Source organism: Petaurus breviceps, unplaced genomic scaffold (genome assembly GCF_028583685.1).
Source record: "Petaurus breviceps papuanus isolate PSGF00001 unplaced genomic scaffold, PetGlider_PUasm1.0 229, whole genome shotgun sequence".
Classification (NCBI taxonomy): Eukaryota; Metazoa; Chordata; class Mammalia; order Diprotodontia; family Petauridae; genus Petaurus; species Petaurus breviceps.
Genome location: NW_027185903.1, coordinates 25,092,483 through 25,113,023, shown reverse-complemented (window position 1 = coordinate 25,113,023; position 20,541 = coordinate 25,092,483). Strand labels below are relative to the sequence as shown.

The 20,541-nt window shown below is 35.3% G+C and overlaps 1 protein-coding gene across 2 annotated transcripts in view; it reads right to left on the bottom strand.

The window, feature by feature from the left end:
- IPO11 (importin 11) overlaps window positions 1–20,541 on the bottom strand; it is a 230,997-nt gene that overhangs the window by 58,168 nt on the left and 152,288 nt on the right. For both annotated transcript variants that reach the window (XM_069096384.1, XM_069096383.1), the window contains one exon: window positions 18,329–18,450. In XM_069096384.1, the coding sequence (XP_068952485.1) occupies window positions 18,329–18,450 (122 nt within the window). The remainder of the gene's footprint in view (window positions 1–18,328; window positions 18,451–20,541) is intronic.

The window sequence follows — 20,541 nt, the reverse complement described above, 5'->3', positions numbered from 1 at the left end:
GTGTGTGTGTGTGTGTGTGTGTGTGTGTGTGTGTGTGTGTGTGTGTGAAGTGTCTGAGGCCAGATCTGTACTCAGGTCCTCCTGACTCCGGAGTTGGCAATCTACTCACTGCACCACCTAGCCGCCCCACAAGAGGTATATTATAAACTTAAATATTGAAACAAATACAAAATAAGAAAAGGTAAAAAAAGCATGGTTGTGCACAGCAGAACATAAAAGAGGATTAAAGATATACAGCAAAAAATTTCCAATTCAAGAAAGCCTGTATAATAAATACTATCAATTGTGTTCTGTGATGTCCATCCATTTTTTTTTGCTTATTTTTCTTTTGTTCTCTACTATGCACTTTTTACTTTGTTCTTTTTCCTCTCCTCCCTGCCCATTCCCACACCCCTACCTCCACCCCCACCGAGGGCTACAATTAATTGCAGATACACACACACACAAATACATATACATACAGATATATATATAACATACACCTATATACACATACTTACATATAGTTAGATATCTAGAATCATACTCATATACATATACATTCATAAGCGTCTGTGTTAGACCGTACTATACTTATTTGTCCTGTTTCTCTGAGGGTAGATAACCTCTTCCTTCATAAGTCTGAGTCTTTCCATATTTTTCCACATCCACCAACTCATCATTTCCTGCACCACAGGAATATTCCTACCTTATACCGTCTAGTTATTTTAGATAGTCCAAAACAATATTGATGAATATGGCTGACATAGAGGGTTAATTCTTAACCAAACAGGTAGAAACAATAATAAAGATAAAACAGATAATTTTGATTACATACGATCAAAACGGTTTTGCATGCAACAAAAAACAAATCATTAATAACAAGAGAGATTCAAATCAAAACAGTTTTTGGAGTGTCATCTGAAACCAAACCTATTTGGCAAAGATGACAAAAATGGGAATAATTAGTGTTGGAAAAAAATAATTTCCACAATTAATGTGGAAAAACAGATATACTAATATACTGTTAGTGGAGCTGTGAGTTGGTCTAATCCTTCTGGAAAGGAATCTGGAATTAAAAGAAAGCAACTAAAATATTTATTTCCTGTGACCCAGAGATCCCACCAGGAGACATATATTTCAGAAGATTGAGAGAAAGAAAGGTTACATACATAACAAAATATTTATAGCAGCATTTTCTGTGCAGCTTTAAATGAGGCTATAAATATAGTGATACATAGCAAAGAAATTAATACAAAATAAATTCCCTATCAGCTAGGAAATTGCTCAACAAGCTGTGGTCCACCAAAGAAATGGAACATTACTACTCTCTAAGACAGAGGTATCAAATTCTCAGGCCACAACATTCCCCAGTGGGAGAATGAACGAAACTTAAATGTAATTGGAAAATGTTTAAAAAAATTAATAAAAATACAAAACATATATTAATTTATGGTTTTCTTAAGTCCATATATGGTCTCCAGGCATTCGTTTCTATTTGAATTTGGACACTACTGCTGAACAGTGGATATGAATGAGTATGGGAAGACACATGAAATTAGGCGAAATGAGGCTTAAGTAGAGCTAAAAAGGAACTAGAAACAGATAAGAACACCATGAAATTACAATGATCCAGCTTAGTTTCAAAGGAGAGATACAAAAGGTACCCCTTCCACATCCTGGCAGAAGTGGGTGGACTACACGTATATCACACTATCAAACTTTTTCAATGCATTGGTTAGCTTAAAAAGTTTTTTTCCCTCTTTTTTCTTTGTTATAAGTCAGTGGTTCACAATATGAAGCACATACATGTACCCTAAAGGATATGAGAAGCCTGTCAAGAAGTATTGGTAATCTAGCAAATAAATACATTATTCTACTAAAATGAATCTATTTTATTTCTTTGTGTAGATATGTGGCAAACTCTAGAATTTACTTCCTTTCACTATGAATAGGAGATTCTGAAGGGTTTTCTGAAAGCCAAGGGGTATGGGAAACAAAAAAAGTTGGGAACCCCTCTTAAAAGAGATGGTTCTCTGAAAGAATGTGGCGAGATACACTGCGAAATATAGGTTGTATTAAAAGTAAAAGACAACTATAATTTATTGAAAATAACAAACAGTAAGAGTTTTATGTTTGAATAGAGACATTTCAAAAGAAACAGACCTGCACCTAAGACTTAGGTCTCAAAATACAGACCTTCCAATTAATCTGTTCCTCTGTCCCTTCCTCCCTTACACATATACCTCATTTGGAATCTTACCCCAGGTTAGGGGTCTGTTCCAGCAATATTCTTCTCTTCTGAGGTATTGCACATAGTAATAACTTAATAAATGTATATTGAATGAAATAAATTATTCATTCTGTCCCTCTATTAATCTCCCTTCACATTTCTTGTGAGTTGATAACTTTGATTCACAAGATGAGGCAAAATGAGTCCTGTTCCAAAGCATAGATTATAGTAGATTTTATTTATCTATTATCTAATCACTCAGCTATATTTTTGTTCAGATAAACTATAACTGACATATCACTATAATGGAAGTAACATGGCAATGACAGAATTTCAGAATGGCAAGTCAAAAAAGATAAGATTTGTATTCCATGGTGAGCAAGGGAAAAATCCTGTGTTACAAACCTTTTGTCCGGCTTTAACAAACTCTTTAACAGTTAAGAAGAGATGTGGTATTTATTCATTCAAAAGCTACTGAATACATCTATGTGCAATATATTATGATAAATGCTGAGGAAAACACAAAAATTAATAAAACAAGAAGCTTACAATTCATGTATGTGCAAGGAAAGTGAAACTGGCAGAAGGAAGAAAGGCCTCAACATTCATTTCACTTAGCATTAGGAAGAAAGCCTCTGAGCTTACTGGTCATAAGAGTATATTTCTCCCCATTCTAATTCAGATTCCACAGAAGACTAACTTCCTACATGTGCTTTAATGTATATATGTATATTTATATATGTGTATGTATATATTACCTACTAATTTACACACCGATTTTTCAGATGTCAGGAACCAATCTGATAATCTTCTGAAAGTTATATTTTATAAGTATCCATCAACTTGCATAATAATTTTGGGAGTCTTGAACACCAGGACTGGCAAGGTTCCTCCCAAGGCTTCATCTATAGGAAATCGGGATTCGGAAGACTGTTTCCCTATGCGCTTTCTCTCTCTTTCTCTCCAGGAATAACTGCTTGAACCAAAGAGGAAAACATCTGGTCAAACTTATTATGAACTATTTAGTAATTAGCTGATCTCATGATAATCATCACCCCAGAGCATGCTGAAAGAAATCAATTCCCCTTAATCTTCAATATCACCAATTCTAAGTTTGATCTTACCTATAAGTGAAACTATGAGATTACTGAGTAAGCAGATTGTCTCTTTAATTCTTTGACTACCTTCCTAAGATCTGTCTTTTTAGAAGAAGTATTATCATTAACTAAATACCTAAGGAAAGTAGACAGTCTGAAAGTTGATTATCTCTTGAATAAGAAAACAGAAGTGGCCATCTAATCCTTATAAGATTGATGCTTTCGTGGGGCGGCCAGGTAGCACTGCCTCCAGTGTCAGGATGACCTGGAGATCGAATTCAAACCTGGCCATGTAGCCTTGAGCAAGTTACTTAACCCCAATTGCTTTAAAAAAAAAAAAAAGATGCTTTCATAAAAAGTGCATCTCCTCAAAAAACCTGCATGAAAACAAAGCCCAAAAGCAGGCTTCACACTCAGTGGACAAGAACAACAGTGAATGCACTCTGGAATATCACTACCCACATAGCTTTTTTTCAGAGGGATTAGTTCACATTTATACATCAGTTTCAAGTATGCAAAACATTTCATACAAATTATTTATTCTCATGCGATGAGTTAATTGCTATTAAGTATTATTGTCCCCATTTTAGTTAAATGACTGGTTCAAGATCACACAGCTAGAGTGTGAGAGAGGATCTGAATCCACATCTTCTGATTCTATCTACTGTGCCACAGTGCCCCCTCAGTAAAAAAGATAATATGGTATAGTAAAGTACAAGACCATGAAAATTAGAATCAAGAAAATATGGAATAAAATGCCATCACTGATACTTACTAATTTTATTATCATGAACAAACCAATCACTCTGAGCTTTGATAGTTTTTATTTTAAATAATTCCACCCACTGAGTCAATCATCTAAACTATCTAGAGGTATATTCTACAATTCTGAGGTAACTTCATATAGAGACACTGACATTCACATAAGAGATACTAAACCTAGAATCTCTAGATGAGAAGTCCTAGAACTATTATTTAATAGATGCAAAACCCTAGGCAAGTCCCAACCACTGCAAACCTTAGTTTCTTCATCTGTAAAACTGGGATAATAACATCTGCCACAGGTTGAAGTGATAAGGTTGGAGTGAGGATCAAATAAGGGAATTTTATTTGTGTATGCATGTATATAAATAAAATAAATTTATGCTATTAATATTACAACTGATTTATTAGGAAGAATAATAATATGGGCAGACATCTATGTTTTAGAGGTTTACAAAGAACTTTACATTTATTATTTCATTTGATCCTTACAACAATCTTGTTGAGTAGATGCTGTTATTATCCCCAAGAGCTCAAAAGGGTACTGTTCTTAAACTAAGACAATCTATTAGGGAAATACAATCATGAGAACAGTCACAATATTTGCATAGTATGTAAGCTTGACAAAGATCTCCTCTGAACAACTCTATGAGATAAACAAATGAAATGTTTTATAAGGCTCACAATGCCGGAAACAGAGAAATCCACAGCACGAGATTAAAGTTGGTCCAGGTTCCAGTATAGCATAGAATTCCTATAGTTATTCTAATAGTACAGATGAAGAAACTGAAGATAAAAGCAATTATTTGACATAGCTTTTAAGGTCTTATGACTCCAAGTCCAGTGCCCTTTCTCTTTCAAAAAGGGGCATATTTTATGAATAACACTGCTAGTAGCTAATAGCAGCCCTAAAATTTTTTTAATATCACATATATAGGGATGGCATATTTTGTTGTTTCAAGAAATGCACAAATATTTAACAGAAAAAAAAAACAACCCAAGTATTTGAGAAGAGATGAAGTTCTTCTTGAAATCATTTTCTCAACCAAAAGGCATACATCAGTTGGCCTTTTATAGAATGACAACTATGAGGGCCCTTACTAATTTTAACCAACAAAACAGAATACATGTCTTCCAACATTTTGCAAAGGCTCATTTAAAATATCTGACAAAACCTAAACTATTTTAGAGATGCAGTATGATGAATATATAAAACAATTTATTCTTCTAGACCAAGTTCTATCCCTATATGAAACTACAACAAGAAAGCAATACACATGGTCACATATCTCGAGTTTCTTTCAAACTTTGATTCAATGGGCTTACTTGGTCTTTCTATAGAAAAGTTTTCACTAAATTAAGATTTAATGTCATATTATCAGTCTCTGTAAAAAGAACAACAGTCATCAGTTTACCAATGGTTCAATAACTAAACAAATATTCATTAAACCCTTACTATCTGTAAGACAATGTGTCTTCAGGTCTTTTCTCAAATTCCAGAGCACTATCTGGATTTCTCAAATTCCAGAAGACATACTATCAACTTTGCTATCTACTTAAAAAAAATATATTAGAGTGAATGTGCCATATGTTCTCTCTGTATAATTTATATAGGCTTTCTTTTGTCATAAAATGAAACCTTTACTTTTTACTTAACTGCCCAAAATTTTAGGGGTCAAATTCAGCTCCCAACTGTAGTAATTAACTCATCTCAAGTGTCTGGGTTATCAATTACTTCTGCTAACAAGAGATGATATATGTTCTACACTTATATCCTATTTTGTATGATATTTAATCTTATAAACTGCCTCAGATCCTTTTGATCTAGGTAATAGGTTTGATATAAAAGCTAATAAGCTCAATAAATAATCAAATAAGCAATGCCTAAGTGTTTTCTAAATGAAATTATGATGGTACCAATATTACCTTCTAACAGAAAATGAGTAATAAAGAGAAAAAATATTGTCTTGTAGCCACATTCTCCTCTAGTCTCACTTAAACCATCAAGGCGGGTGTGTACAAATGCATGGAGGTGAGGAAAGTTAACACTGCAAATGAAAAAGCTGGAGAAAATGTGAAACAATGAGGCCAAGGTCTGCCCAAGGTGCCACTCTAAAGGTGCTGTTCTTGCTCCACTAAGCCCATGGGATGTAATATAGACTGTCTTTTCAATGTGGGTAAAGGATGAATATTGCCTAGACTAGAACAGGCAGCTGAATGGGCAGTTTGTACACGTATGCATGATCATGAATATAGAGACAACCCATTCCCAATGAATTAGTAATGTGATAAATAATAACTATATTTCTATAATGCCATGGGTAATACCTACCTATCAAGAGATCAGACAACAGCTAGTATTTATGTAGCTTCTTAAAGATTGCAAATACCTTACCAGCATCTTATTTTTTCCCTCTCGATAATCCTGAGAAGTAGATGCTATTACTATTCCTTATTGTACAGATGAGGAAACTAAGTGATTTGCCTAGAGTTACACAGTCAGGTTTATGAAGTGAAATTTGAACCCTAGTTTTCCTAAATCTAGGTCTCACCCTCTCATCTATCAGCACCTCAGGACTGCAGATGAACAAGCACTGGCTCCAGAAAAGGAAACTGCCTTTGAGAACACATGCAGTATCACCAACCAACCAATAAGAATACTATCTAGCAGTAAGTGATTTAGGCACACAAACACAAATTAAATAGTCTTGGTTCTCAGGATCTTTTTCTCATTGGGCCTAAATTGCCTGCTACCATGAAAGTCCATCTCTTTAACACCAGGCTATTCTATATTGTTTATATGGCTATAAATCATGGAAAGTTGTAATATTAGAAAAAGGCAAATTCCAAACACAAAAGGCAATGGAAAGATGAGTTGCTGGTATAAGTAAACTGGAGAATATTACTAACAAGGATTGTGTTCAAGTGGCACAAAAGACATTATCAACCACAGATATATAACCAGAAAAAGGGGTGTGGCATGTACAGATCACATACCATGAAAGTGAAACGACAGTAATAATTCAACTTAAACTGGCACAGTAGAAATATCAAAGAACCATCGGATGGTTTCCTATGCATTTGAAGGAAAGAATTACATAGGGTGGGAAATCACATACCAGCTATCATCTGTACTGCTGCAAGAAGTACCTACAGCAATGAAATTTCATGAACCCATCAAAGTATCAAAGTAAATTTACAAAATGTATGTTGCCTCTGCCATGTGTCCACTATACCTGTTTAATATACAGAATTCTAAATGATTACAGGTTCGTAGATGTAGTGGGAAGAAAATATAAAGGTTATTTAGTCCAACATCTTCACTTTGTAGTTGAAGAAACTGAGGCCCAAAGAGGTTAAGTTATTTGCCCCAAACTTAAAGGATAATAAGTGGTTAAGTTGATTTTGAATGTGGATCTTGTGTCTCAAAGTTCATCAAGTTTTTCACATGATTATATAGTCTTCCCATTACTTCAAAATAAGTATGTATATCATCACTCACCACACTTGGGACCAAAACTATTCTCCTTATCCATTAGCATCCTAAATCTACAATGATGAGCTAATTACCTAGTGATGTGATCTTATATCAAAACTGTAATATATGACTATCTGAACATATTAAAAAAATCCCTCAAAATTCAATGAAAACTGACAAATTTTTAAAAGTTAAGTCTTGAACCATTTCCTACTTAATTTCCTCATAGAAAAAAAATTGAAATGGTGTTCAATATGACTCTAAATATGATGGAAAGTAGATAAGCCAGAAGCAGAGACATTTAGGAGAGTATTTTAGTAGTCCAGTTAAATTATAATGAAGGCCTCAACTACAGTGGCTAAAGCAGACTTGGAAAGGGAGGGATAAATGTTCAAATGTTGAAGAGGTAGGAGAGGCAGAGAAGGTGTAATCATTTTTTCTAGTTAATATTCTAAATATTCTGGCTATTCCTATGAAGATAGGGTCCTAATCTTATTTCCCTGAACTTTACAACTTGTGTGAAGAATAAATAGCCTTATGCTTGCTTCCTCCAGGTCCTTTATCAATCACTGCTTACTCTGCCTTACAAGAGTTTCCATTCCCAATCTTATGACATATCTTTTTTCCCTCTCCCACTGCCATTCCCCTAATTTTGGTCCCAGTACCTCTGAACTGGACTACTATAACAGCTTCCCCACTGGTCTGCCTATCTCCAGTTTCTTCCGTTCTCTAAAAGATAAATGAGAGAGGTGAAAGGGTACTCATTGCACATGAAATCAGAGGAAGAAGAATCAAATCCTGGCTCTGTCTCTTCTTACATGAACAAACTTATACAAGTCCTGTAATTTCTCTTTCCTGTTTCTTCATCTCTAAAATGAGACTAGATGGTCCCTAGGATTCCCTTCCAAATCAATCTATGATTCAATTAATCTTTCACAATAATTCCGAAGCATCTTCCTAATGCTTGAATGTCCTCAACTGGGCTTCATCCTAACTTTCCAGTTTTATATCTCATTACTCCTTATCAAAGACATGGTATTTGTAAAGCACTTAACATAATGCCTGACCCATAGCAGGTACTTCAGAAATGCTTGTTTCCTTCCTTCCTTTCTTGCTTTCCTTTATTCTGGCCTTTTCTCCTCCTTTTCTTCCTTCTCTCCCTCTTTCCTGCCTGCCTTCTTTCCCTCCTTCCTTTTTAACCTTCCCTCTTTTCCTTCCTTCAGGCACTCCATAATCTAGGAAAACTGAACTACCACACAGCAATACCTGAACTCATGGTCTTCTTTAGCCTTTTGTGAATTTATATATGCTGCCTCACCTGCCTACAACAGTCTTACTCTAACTTTTCCTGGATAAATCTTTTGTATCTTTCTAGGCAGAGTTCAAGTACTACTTCATGAAATCTGCCCTGATTATTCCAGTTGAAATTATTATATTTCTCCTCAAATATTTCATATCAATCTGCTAGACTTCTCCTTTGTATTTAATAATTTTCTAACTTTTGTTATGCATAAGTCACATGGGGGCAGCTAAGTAATGCAATGGTTAGAGTACCAACCTGGAGTCAGGAAGACCCATATTCCCAAGTTCAAATCTAGCCTCAGATACTTATAAGCTATGTTACTCTGGACAAGTCACTTATCTCCTGAGAGAAATGATTATTAATAAACAATGATTTGGGGGGATCTAGAGTTTTCCCCCTTTTTCTAAAGTCCTCCTTACAAGGCTCAGCCTCTGAAGGACGGGACTGACTATAGATAGGATTTAACTTTCTCCTCAATCTAAGTACTGCTGCCCCACCCAACCTGACAAGGAATTTACTCTAAGGTGAAACTCCAGGTCAGTCCACAGTGTTCTACTTAGGCTTAGGTGGGGGACAAAGATCCTTTGTCTAGATTCCCCAAGTCTGGGAATGATTTGGAAGTAAATGACAACCAAAGTCATGGTTGCTAGCCCATCATTAGAATAAGTCAGCCTTTCATTATAATATTTATTTTTTTTATTAACTGTTAACCAATCAGAATTTGAATGCCACCCTCAGCAACGCCTCTACCCCATCCCCCCCCACTCTTCCAAGGCCATATAAACTGTAAGCTCATTGCCATAAATGGTCTTTGGTCCAAGAGAGATGGTCAAATGATCATCCCTTTTAAAAATATTCTAGCATTATTAATAAAAAGATTCATTAATCAGAAACCACATCTCTCAAGCTTTTTAAATGTCACACCCTGTATGCCTCAGTTCCTCATCTGTAAAATGAGCTGGAGAAGGAAATGGCAAATCACTGGAGTATCTTTGCCAAGAAAACCCCAAATGAGGTCAAGAAAGAGTCAGACACGACTGGAACAACTGAACAATAACAAGTAATATTCTTCCTAACTAAAATTAAAGTCTTTGATGGCAGGAACTCTATGAACTTAATTAGAACTTTATTAGAATTAAAGTTTTTGAGGTCAGGAACTCTATGATGTAGAGTAAAAAAAGAGGTGGAGAAAATCCGGTTTCTGCCATTTATTGATTTTCACAAGTTTCTTACGCGATCTGAACCTCAGTTTCTTTATCTGTAAATAGGAATAATAATAATTATGATGCCTAATCACAAATATGTCATTTTTGCATAGAAGCATGATAAATGAACATACAGTGTTATAAAAAAAATTAAAATGTTATCTAATTACACTAAAAATGTTTTGTGTCAGGAAAAGCAAAACTAACAAAGGCTGGTTATAACGTATTGGGTTTTTTCATGTAAGGATCCTCCAGTGCCTCACCATAATATAAAAATGACCATAGGGCAGTCAAAAGCTATATCAGGAGAACATAACCTCTAGATGGGGGCATGCTAAATAGGAGAGACTGAAAAAACAAACACAGAATGAAGTACAAGTCTGTTGTTAAATTTTGCTTAATTGCAATAATCCAGCTATCCTTCCAGACTTGATGATAGGTGGGGAAACAAGCCCAGAGAAGGTCAGTGTCCTGTGCAAAGTGGTCAGCTGGAACCAGAATGCTGGTCACTGGTTCCTAGTCCTGGGCTATTTACAAGTTTACACTGTGGAGATTTGTGGAGATGGAAAGACTTTATGACTAAACAAGAATTAGAGAGCATTATAAAATGCAAAATGGATAATTTTGATTACATTAAATTGAAAAGCTTCTGTATAAACAAAGTCAATGTAACCAAGATTAAGAGGGAGGTGGGAAATTGGGAAAGAATTTTTACAACCTATGTCTCTGACAAGGGACTCATTGATCTAAAATATACAGAGAATTGAGTCAAATCTATAAGAATACAAGTCATTCCCCAATTGATAAATGGTCAAAGGATATGAACAGGCAGTTTTCAGAGAAAGAAATTAAAGATATCTATAAGCACATGAAGAAATGCTCTAAATCACTATTGATTAGAGAAATGCAAATCAAAACAACTCTGAGGTACCACATCTCACCAGTCTGACTGGCTAAGATGACAAAACAGGAAAATGACAAATGCTGGAGAGGACGTGAGCAAATTGGAACACTAAAGCATTGCTGGTGGAGTTGTGAAATGATCCAACCTTTCTGGAGAGCAATCTGGAATTATGCCCAAAGGGCTATAAATAATTTCATACCCTTTGACCCAGCAATACCACTCCTAGGGTTATATCCCAAAGAGATCATAGAAGTAGGAGATAGACCCATATGTACAAAAATATTTATAGCAGCTCTTTTTGTGGTAGCAAAGAATTGGAAATTAAGGGGGTGCCCATCAATTGGGGAATGGGTGAACAAGATGTGGTATATGCATGTTATGGAATACTATTGTGCTATAAGAAACAAGGAGCAGATGGACTTCATATTTACCTGGAGAGGCATATACGAACTGATGCTGAGTGAGAAGAGTAGAACCAGGAGATATTTGTATACAATTACAGACACAACGTATGTGTGATGACCAACTCTGATAGACTGGACTCTTCTCAGCAATGCAGGGTTATAAGTCAACCCCAAAAGACTCATGATGGAGAGAGATGTCTACACTCAGAGAAAGAACTGAGTTTGAATCCAGATTGAAGCAAACTACCTGCTCTTTTTCCTTTTCTTGTTTGGTTTTATTTCCTCTTTACCATTTTTCATTACATCTGATACAATCTGTCTTTATAACCTGACTAGTGTCTAATGTGAAAGTATTTATAGATCATATACTTGACCATATGCTGCCTTAGGGAGGTGGGGAGAGAGGGGTAGAAGAAGGGGGAGGGGGGAGGGGAAGGAGGGAGACAGAATGTGAAACTCAAGGAATTGTGGAATTGAATTTTGTAAATTAAAAGTAAACAAACAAATTTTTAAAAAAAGTTTATACTGTGGAGTAGAATGGACTTCTTATCCTGGATGATCACTCCATCCTTAAGGCCCCATCCTCTGATTGGTCAGTTTGTCGGGATACCTCCATTTTAAGCAAAATGACCTGGCCAACTATGTTCGCTCCTTCATCCTGACTCTCTGGACTTCTCCCTCCATCGTGTTCCATGTGTACACCTTCCTTTCCTCTCCCTAAATTCCTCATTAGGATGTACTATCCTTCAGGGCAGTGGCTTTCTTTCTTTTTGCTTGTATCTGTTTTCCTAGAAATCATCATTTATTTGTAATGTATGAGGGCACAGGTCCATGTGGACTTCAGTTGTTGAAGGTCCAACACAGCTACTAACAGCTCAAGTTTATACAGTGCCTTCCTCACAAAAATAATGCAAAATCGATATTATAAATGTTATTATCCCCATTTCAGAGTAGGGAACTGCAGGTTGGCCTAATTTAATAAAGCAAAAAACCAAAAAATCTTGGGTAAGAAAGATGTGTTGATGTTTTAGAAATAAACTCTGTAACATTTCATATTTGCCAGGATTCTCCTATTGTTTTTGAAGTTGCTTCAAATTCCTGTTTCAGAGCAATCAAAAAGGTAGGAAACATGGGAAGCAATGTAAGGTTAGAAAAATTTGCATTGGGAGAAATGCATTTCAAAAGAGGCAGTACAGAGAAATGAAATCAGCTCAAGCCATTCCCTTTTCTTCTACCTGATACCTCCCTTCACGAGTTACTCTTTCCTTCTTTCCTCACACCTCTCTTATTTACCCAAATCTATCTTTCTGCTTTCTTCTCTCAGCCAACCTTTTGGTAATAAGCCTTTTCAACACTTGTTGTTAAAAGCAAAGCCATCATCATGTCCACTGAAATCCTCTTGGAAAAGCATAATGGAAAGGAATTATGCTATTTGGCCAGTTGTAGAAGTGCCTGGCTAATAAAAATGTAAAAATGGAATAGTTCTAATAAATGGAAATAAGAACAATTTATTTTATTTATGGTTAAACAGAGGTTCAATAAATACACATTTAATCATATTTGAAAACACAAACATATGTATGTACCTGTGCTCTCATACATTAATTTTCACTAGCCACAAATTTGAGAATTCCTTGAATGGCATAAATAACTAAGGAAGCATGTTCATGACACAGGGTAATTTATCCTTTATTGTGTGGAAAATAAAAGGAATAAGAGACAGCTTTCAAAATTGACTGCATCAACAATGCATTTATGTCTAGACTTAAAAGTACAGGTTAAAGATAATGAAAAACAATCCCAAAATGAAATTCCTCAACTTATTCCTACTCAAAATATGTAGTGAACATTACCAGTTAAGACTCCAATAATAAGAATAAGCATACTTCAAAGTTTGAGCCAGAATTGTGGAACAGGAAATGGCTGTTAAATGGAAAACTGGTACAGCACATTAACCAGGAAAGCACTTGGGAAAAAACCTTCACCTACTACATATTTGCATTGTGCAAGATAAACAGGAAGCTGGGCTGAACAGCTACAGGAGCACCATAACTACAAATAAATATACATTTGCCAGAATTTTTAAACTTCAACAATTTTTTTAAAATTAAAACAGCTAAATTTATCAAAACATATAACAAAGGATTAGTTTTTCAGAACAAGAATTACAAAACATATAGACTGCCTTACTACATTTAATTATTTTTCTTCCCAGAGGCTTAACTATAATTATTTTTAGTTTTTTTCTTATTTAATTCTTTTTGCTGCAAAGGTAAGTATCTTCTTTTATATACTCATTTACATTTATATCAAAAGCCCCTTCTACCAGTTTATCCACAACTCTGATTTGAGCTAGCATTAAAGCTTCCCCAGATTTTCTTCCCTAGTAAAAACAAAACAATAACACACAACAAATCTCTTATGCAGTCTCGTCTCTCAATTACCAAAAGAAAATGGTACCAGGATAAGAAAAAAAATGCAACATGATATATAGGATGGTTAGAATTAGGAGGGTAAAAAATTAGATGGCCTCTTAAGTCTCTTCTAGCTCTGGATCCTCTGACCTCACTTCCCACTATGTAACATCCTATGTAAAATCAGTTTGGGGTGAGCAGGGTAAGAGAGTTACATCTGATGGCCTCGAAGGCACCTTGCCAGGTCTCAATTTCTGAACCTATGAAACTTAGTAAAAACGTTTCTCCAATAAGAAAGATGTGCACTTAAGTTCCCTCTCACTATAGGTTTTCCTGCAAATGTGTTCTATAGGTGATCTCTTCAACTGTAGCTAGAAAACATAAAATGTCACAAACTTCAAAGGTCTAAAACAACCGATCCAGGGAAAGATTCTGTTCCTTCCGATGTTCTTCTAACCATTCTTCTAGTCACCGAAGTTTAAAACTTAGGCATCATCCTTAATTCTTTATTCTCATTCATGTCCAAAATCCATTGAGGTATCAAATCTTATCAATAACCTTTCTCATACCTCTCCTCTCTCATTCACCCTAGTTCAAGCAATTACCATTTTTCACTTGGACTACTGCAATATCCCCCTAGTTAGGTTGCCTGTATTTAGTATCTCTTCTGCCCAACCCATCCTCCAAATAGCTGTAAGACTGATATTCTTAAAAGGTAGGTTTTGATCTATGAGCATGTCACTCCCTGACTCAAAAAGATTCACTGGCTCCCCACTGCCTTTCACATAAAATAACTCCTTTATCTGTTATTGAAAGTACATAAGCAGGCAGCTAGGTAGAGCAGTAAATAGAGTACTGGCTGGAGTCAGGAGAACTTGAGTTCAAACACGACCTCAGACACTTGACACTCACTTGCTGTGTGACCTTGGACAAGTCACTTGTCCCAATTGCCCTGCCTTCCCTCCTAAAGTACATTAGGATCTAATGGCAGCCAAGCTTCTCAGGCTAATTGCATTACTCCCTCTCATATGCACATATCCATTCTAGTCAATGTAACATACTTTCTATTCTTGTATATAATCAATCAACAAGTATTTAAGTTTCAGATACTGTGCTAAGTTCTGAGGATAAAAAGAAAAATCAAATAGTCCTTGCCCTCAAGGAGCTCACATTCTATCAAAAGACATAACAAATGCAAATGAGATTGGTTGTTGTCCTTCATTCTCAAAGAGGACAAAAATGACATCACTGTTAGAGTATGTCAGACTGTGACTAATCAGACCAATACAAGCTTGGAATGCTCTACCACAGGTCAGGCACAAATAGTCTGTGTGAACATTTGGAGTGAATTTTCTAAATTTTCACATCTTGTGTTTCTTTTGAGCTACTTCAATTCTGCTTTGCTCAAAGAACACTGCACCTTCTCTGATGTGGGTGCGTCATGCTGGGTGTCCTGTGCCAGTGTCTCCCATGTCACACAATCAATTCCAAAGTTCTTAAGAAAGACCTTGAGAGGATCCTTGTATGGCTTTTTCTGACCACCATGTGAGCATGCCATTAGACTTTTTGGCAAGCCTATGTTTCTTTATACTCCCCTTATGTGTTTATGTAGTGATAGGAAAGTCTGAAAAACATTTTCCTGTAATCTTTATTATGTTTAAAAAACCTTATGTATATTCCCATAAGAAACCAGAATGAATAGGACAACAAATGTGACAGCATGTAATACATGAAAAAGAGAGAAAAGATTTAAGGGAACCTTACAGGGGAATGACATTAACAATAGCAAGGCTGGGAAGGGACTTTTGGAGGTGATGCTTGACTTGAGTATTAAAGTCAGAGAGTCTAAGAGTTAGAAGTTAGGAGGAAGAACGTTCAAGATGTGGGGAACAGCCAGTGCAAAGGAGATGAAGTTTCTCTTGTAAAGAATAACCCACAGGTCAGTATGGCTGGACTACAGTGTGTGGAGGAAAGAATTAAAAAAAAAACTGGAAAAGGCAGAAAGTGGCCTGACTACAAAAAGCATTAAATGTTAAACAAAGGACTTTATATCATGATACTGAAGGTAACAGAAAACTAATGGAGCTTATTAAGCAGAGGATTGATAAGGTGTCAGATCACTTTAAAAAAAATCACTTTGGCTGCTGAGTGGAGGAGACACTTGAGAAAGGGACACCATTCAGAAGGTTCTTTCAACAGTCCTGGTAAGAAGTAGTGGGGGTCTAAACATAGGTGGTGGTTGTTTAAGTACACAGAAAGTAAGCATGCAATAGATCTTAAAAAGAAAGATTTCTCTTCTCTGCGCCCTTGTATAGGATGTTCTTCCATGCTTAGAACGTTTTCTGTCTTTGTCTCATGGAACCCTGAGTCCCTCCCCTTCAAGCTCTGCTCAAATGCCACCTACTTCAAAAGACCGGTTCACTCAATTGGTAGTATCATGCCCCCCAACCACTGCAGCACTTAATATATGTAACATCTGAACACTATATAAAACATATTTGTGATGTGTGTATATCTGTATACATATACAGTATTCATTTATGAACATGATAAACTGATCCAGTAGACTATAAGTTCTATGAAAATAGAAACTGTCTCACTACTGTGTTTGTATCACCTATGCAAAACATAGTAACTGATATATATATATAATATGTGATAGTGACCGATATATGGTAGGTGCTTAATTCTTACTGATTAAATTACTTAGCTAATGCTACATCTATTAACATATTTACATCCATACTCCCTTAGAAAGAGATGATCTAAAGTGCTATTTCAGTAATAATGATAAATTTCTTTATACTTCCCTTGTGTGTCTATGTAGTTATAGGAAAGTGTGAAATAGTGAAATACATTTTCCTGTAATCTTCGTTATGATTAAAAAAAAATGTTGGGGCTGGGGCGGCTAGGTGGCACAGTGGATAGAGCACCAGCCCTGGAGTCTGGAGGACCTGAGTTCAAATCCGGCCTCAGACACAACACAAAAAAAGCTAGCCATGTAACCTTGGGCAAGTCACTTAACCCCAACTGCCCTCCAAAAAGCAAATAAATAACTAAATAAAATGTGGGGTAGGGAAGAACAAAAAATCTTATGTTTATTTACATGAGAAATCAGAATAAACAGAACAAAGATGATAGTACAAGATAGTGCAATGAAAGGATGCTCTAGGGAAGTGATGAGAGATAAAAGGTTTTACAACAAAAGCTGGAAACTGGGCAAATAACTAATAATACAAGATCCTCACATGGTGGCAATCCTGCATGTGTATATTTTTAAATTAAATTCATGAATCCTTGTTTATAGTTTTACTATGGTAAAAAGTTATCAAGTGAAGCCAGAGATATTTATGGTTTATTTAAAAAATCATTTATATAAGCTAAGTTTTATTTCAATTGTTAGAGACACTGATGGGTTAACAGATTTCTAATCCAAACTAAATGGAAGGCTGATAATTTTAGTAAATAGTAATCCAAGTCTTGTACTGGTATTACAATCAATTTTGACATCAATAGATAGCTGTAGAGATCATATTGCTATAATAAAAGTCAAGTACCCAACAAAATAAATATTTACTTTTATAAGTCTTAATAGTCCCTAAGTCATTATTTTCTCACTAGAGTATAAGATATACTTTATTTACATAAAATATAAATATGTATAGGAATGCTATGGCTTTGATACTTCATTTCTAAAGGAAATTAAAGACAGTAATTTTCATATTGAGTGGACCTGCAGTCAGATTCAGTAAGAAGTACTTCTTGTTCTTTTTTAATGCCATCAAGGAAAATCTACTCATAACACATATCCATTCATAACACAAATATGAGAATGTAAAAATATCAGAAAATATCAAAATATTTAAAAAACCTGAAAGTAACAGGCTCTCACTGCATTAGATTTAGAAAGTTTTACAAAGTACCTTAGAGCATAAAAACCAAATCTATCATAACATGATTCTTCTTATTCCATTTCTATGATATAAAATTAATACCCTAAGCAGTAAGAAAATTGTCACACTTCAAAAGTCAAGAAAGAGGATTAAAAATAAAAAAAGGAAAATAAATGCCATACTCCTGGTCAATACATTTTGAATGCTGAATGTTGTGAATGCTGAAATTTAAAATTTATCAAAGATGCTAAAGGCATAAATATACTGAGAGAGCCTACAATGAAGCCTGATATAATGATGAACAATCTGAGAATATATAAAGGAATAAAAATAAAATTTATCAATGTTGCCAAAAGAACAATTTTTCAGAAACATCCAAAAGTTTTCCAACTGAAATACTGTTGGGTAATGAAAAAAATTGCTCCAAATAGCTAGACAGCTCCAATAAGCAAAAGTTTTGACTCTAGGAAACATGCTAACTAGGATTTAAAAGAAAATTATCTGGTTAATAGAATACACATACCTTTGTGCACATATAAAAAAATCCATTATCCCTACAATATGGACACACTGACAGAGAAACCAATATATTAAGATAAATGGTACTTTCTTAATTAACAGAAATTTTCTTTCAAGGAAGAATTTTAACCACTCACCCATTATCAGATGGCAGAAGTGAAAGCAAAGCTAAAGCAGAAAGTTTTCTTCTTTCTGGTTGGGTAATGCTGTCCATTCGATCAACCCACATTTCAATCATATTACCCAGAAGCTGGTCCATCTGCATAATAAAAGAGAGGAAGCTCAATATATTTTAATTTAAATAAGACTAGATATTATCAACATCTAAAACCAATCCACTAACATCTACTAAGTACCTCCTATGTACCAGGAATTGTGCTATGTAGTGGTGGGCATATAAAAAATACAATCCCTAGGTAAAAAAAGCTTACATTCCAGGGGAGAGAATAAGTACATATAAAAGTACATGAAAAACATTTAAAAAAAAAAACAAATACAAATAATATAGGGTAGTAAAAATAAAGGTCGTTTGGGATGGAGGACACTAGCAGTTGGGATAATCAGGAGAGGCTTCATGGAAAACATGGGGCTAGAACTTTGTGTTAAAAGAAGACCGGGAGATACCATGAGGTGAGGGCAAAGCATACTCTAAAGATGGGAGAGGAGACAATACATACAAAGGGAGAAAGGGAGATGGAAATGTATATGAGAGATAAAGAGAAGGCCAGGGTAGCTGGATCTCAGAGTATAGGAAGAAGAGTAAAATCTAATGAGGCTGAAAAGACAGGCTGGAGGCAAATTGTGAAAGGCTTTAAACACTAACAGAGGAATTTATATCTTATACTAGAAAAAACAGGGAGACATTGGCAACTGCGTGGATAGGGGAGCTGACATGGTCGGATCCACATTTAAAGAAAATCACTTTGGTATCAGTGAGGATGGATTGGAATAGGGATAAACTTGAGGTAAAGAGACCAATTAGGAAGCTACTGCAATAACCTAAATAAAAGGTTATGAAGGCCTGAACTAGGGTGGCATATTGTTAAAGAGTGTTATGGAGGCAAAAACAGCAAATGATTTTGTGAAATCAGAAATGACAATATTTGGCAAATGCACTCAGGGGATGATGGAGAATGAGGAGTCTAGGATTAGGTTACAAAGGTTATTAGGTTGACAAGGTTACAAATCTGAGAGAATGGAAGAACAGTAATCTCTCTAAGATACAGGCCAATTTGGAGGAGGAATGGAGTGGGGCAGGTGGTGAGAAGAACTCAAGGAGGATAATTTCTGTTCTGGACATACTGAGTTTGAGATATCTCCAAGACATGTAGGTTTTAAATATCCAAAGGAAGTCAGTGATGCAAGACTGAAGCTCCAGGGCAAAACAGAATATATCCATAGATAGGAATATCACTAGCATATAGGTGGCACTAAATTCACTCGTCTTGAGGAGATGATGAACTCACTGCAAGTGTTGAGTGAAAAAAGAACCCAGGACACAGCTTTGGACACTATTAAATAGTTAGAGGGCATCATATAAATGAGGAGCCTAGAAAGGAGCCTGAAATGGAATAGTTGATCACACTGAACATAACATGTAAAAATGGGGAGGGGAGCAAAGAGGGGTAAGCATCTTTACTTTAAAGAAAAAAAAAATCTATTCTCCTAAAGTACATACTGGGTTTTTTTTGTATTTTAAAATCTAGTGAAAGCCTTTTTAATATTGCAAAGTAGTTATCAGTCCACAAACCATTAATGAATTGTGCCATCTAAAAAGAGATTCATAGCTGGGAAAATAAATGACATGTGAATTATGTACTATTCATTTAGAAAAAAAACTATTATTCTCCCGTATTAAGAAACTATATGAAACACTGATATAGCCATTTTTCAGCCTTGAGGCAGAAATAAATTTTAGCTTGCACGATGGGACACTTTTAAATAAAGATAAATTATAAATTGATCAAGAATTAAATGAGCAGAAGTAGGAAAAAAACTGATGCAATAACAGCCACATTGTAAAGACTTTAAAAACCGCTAAGAGTTTAATCAATACAATGACCATTCATAATTCAAGAGATCTGATGAAGACATATTCTAGCCACCTCCTGGCAGAGAGGTGATGGCTTTAGGATACAGAATGAAACTCTTTATTTTTTTTAACAGGGCCAATGAAGGAATTTTGTTTTTCTTTTCCCCCACAATGGAATGAGAGGAAGGAGGAAGAATAAGTAAACTTCTGTTAATTTTAAAAAAAAAGTTAAATTTTAAAAAAGCATCCCAGCTCACTATTCACTCTTCTGTGACAAAGAACTTAACCTCTCTGGACTCTCCTCTGCTAAATGAAGAG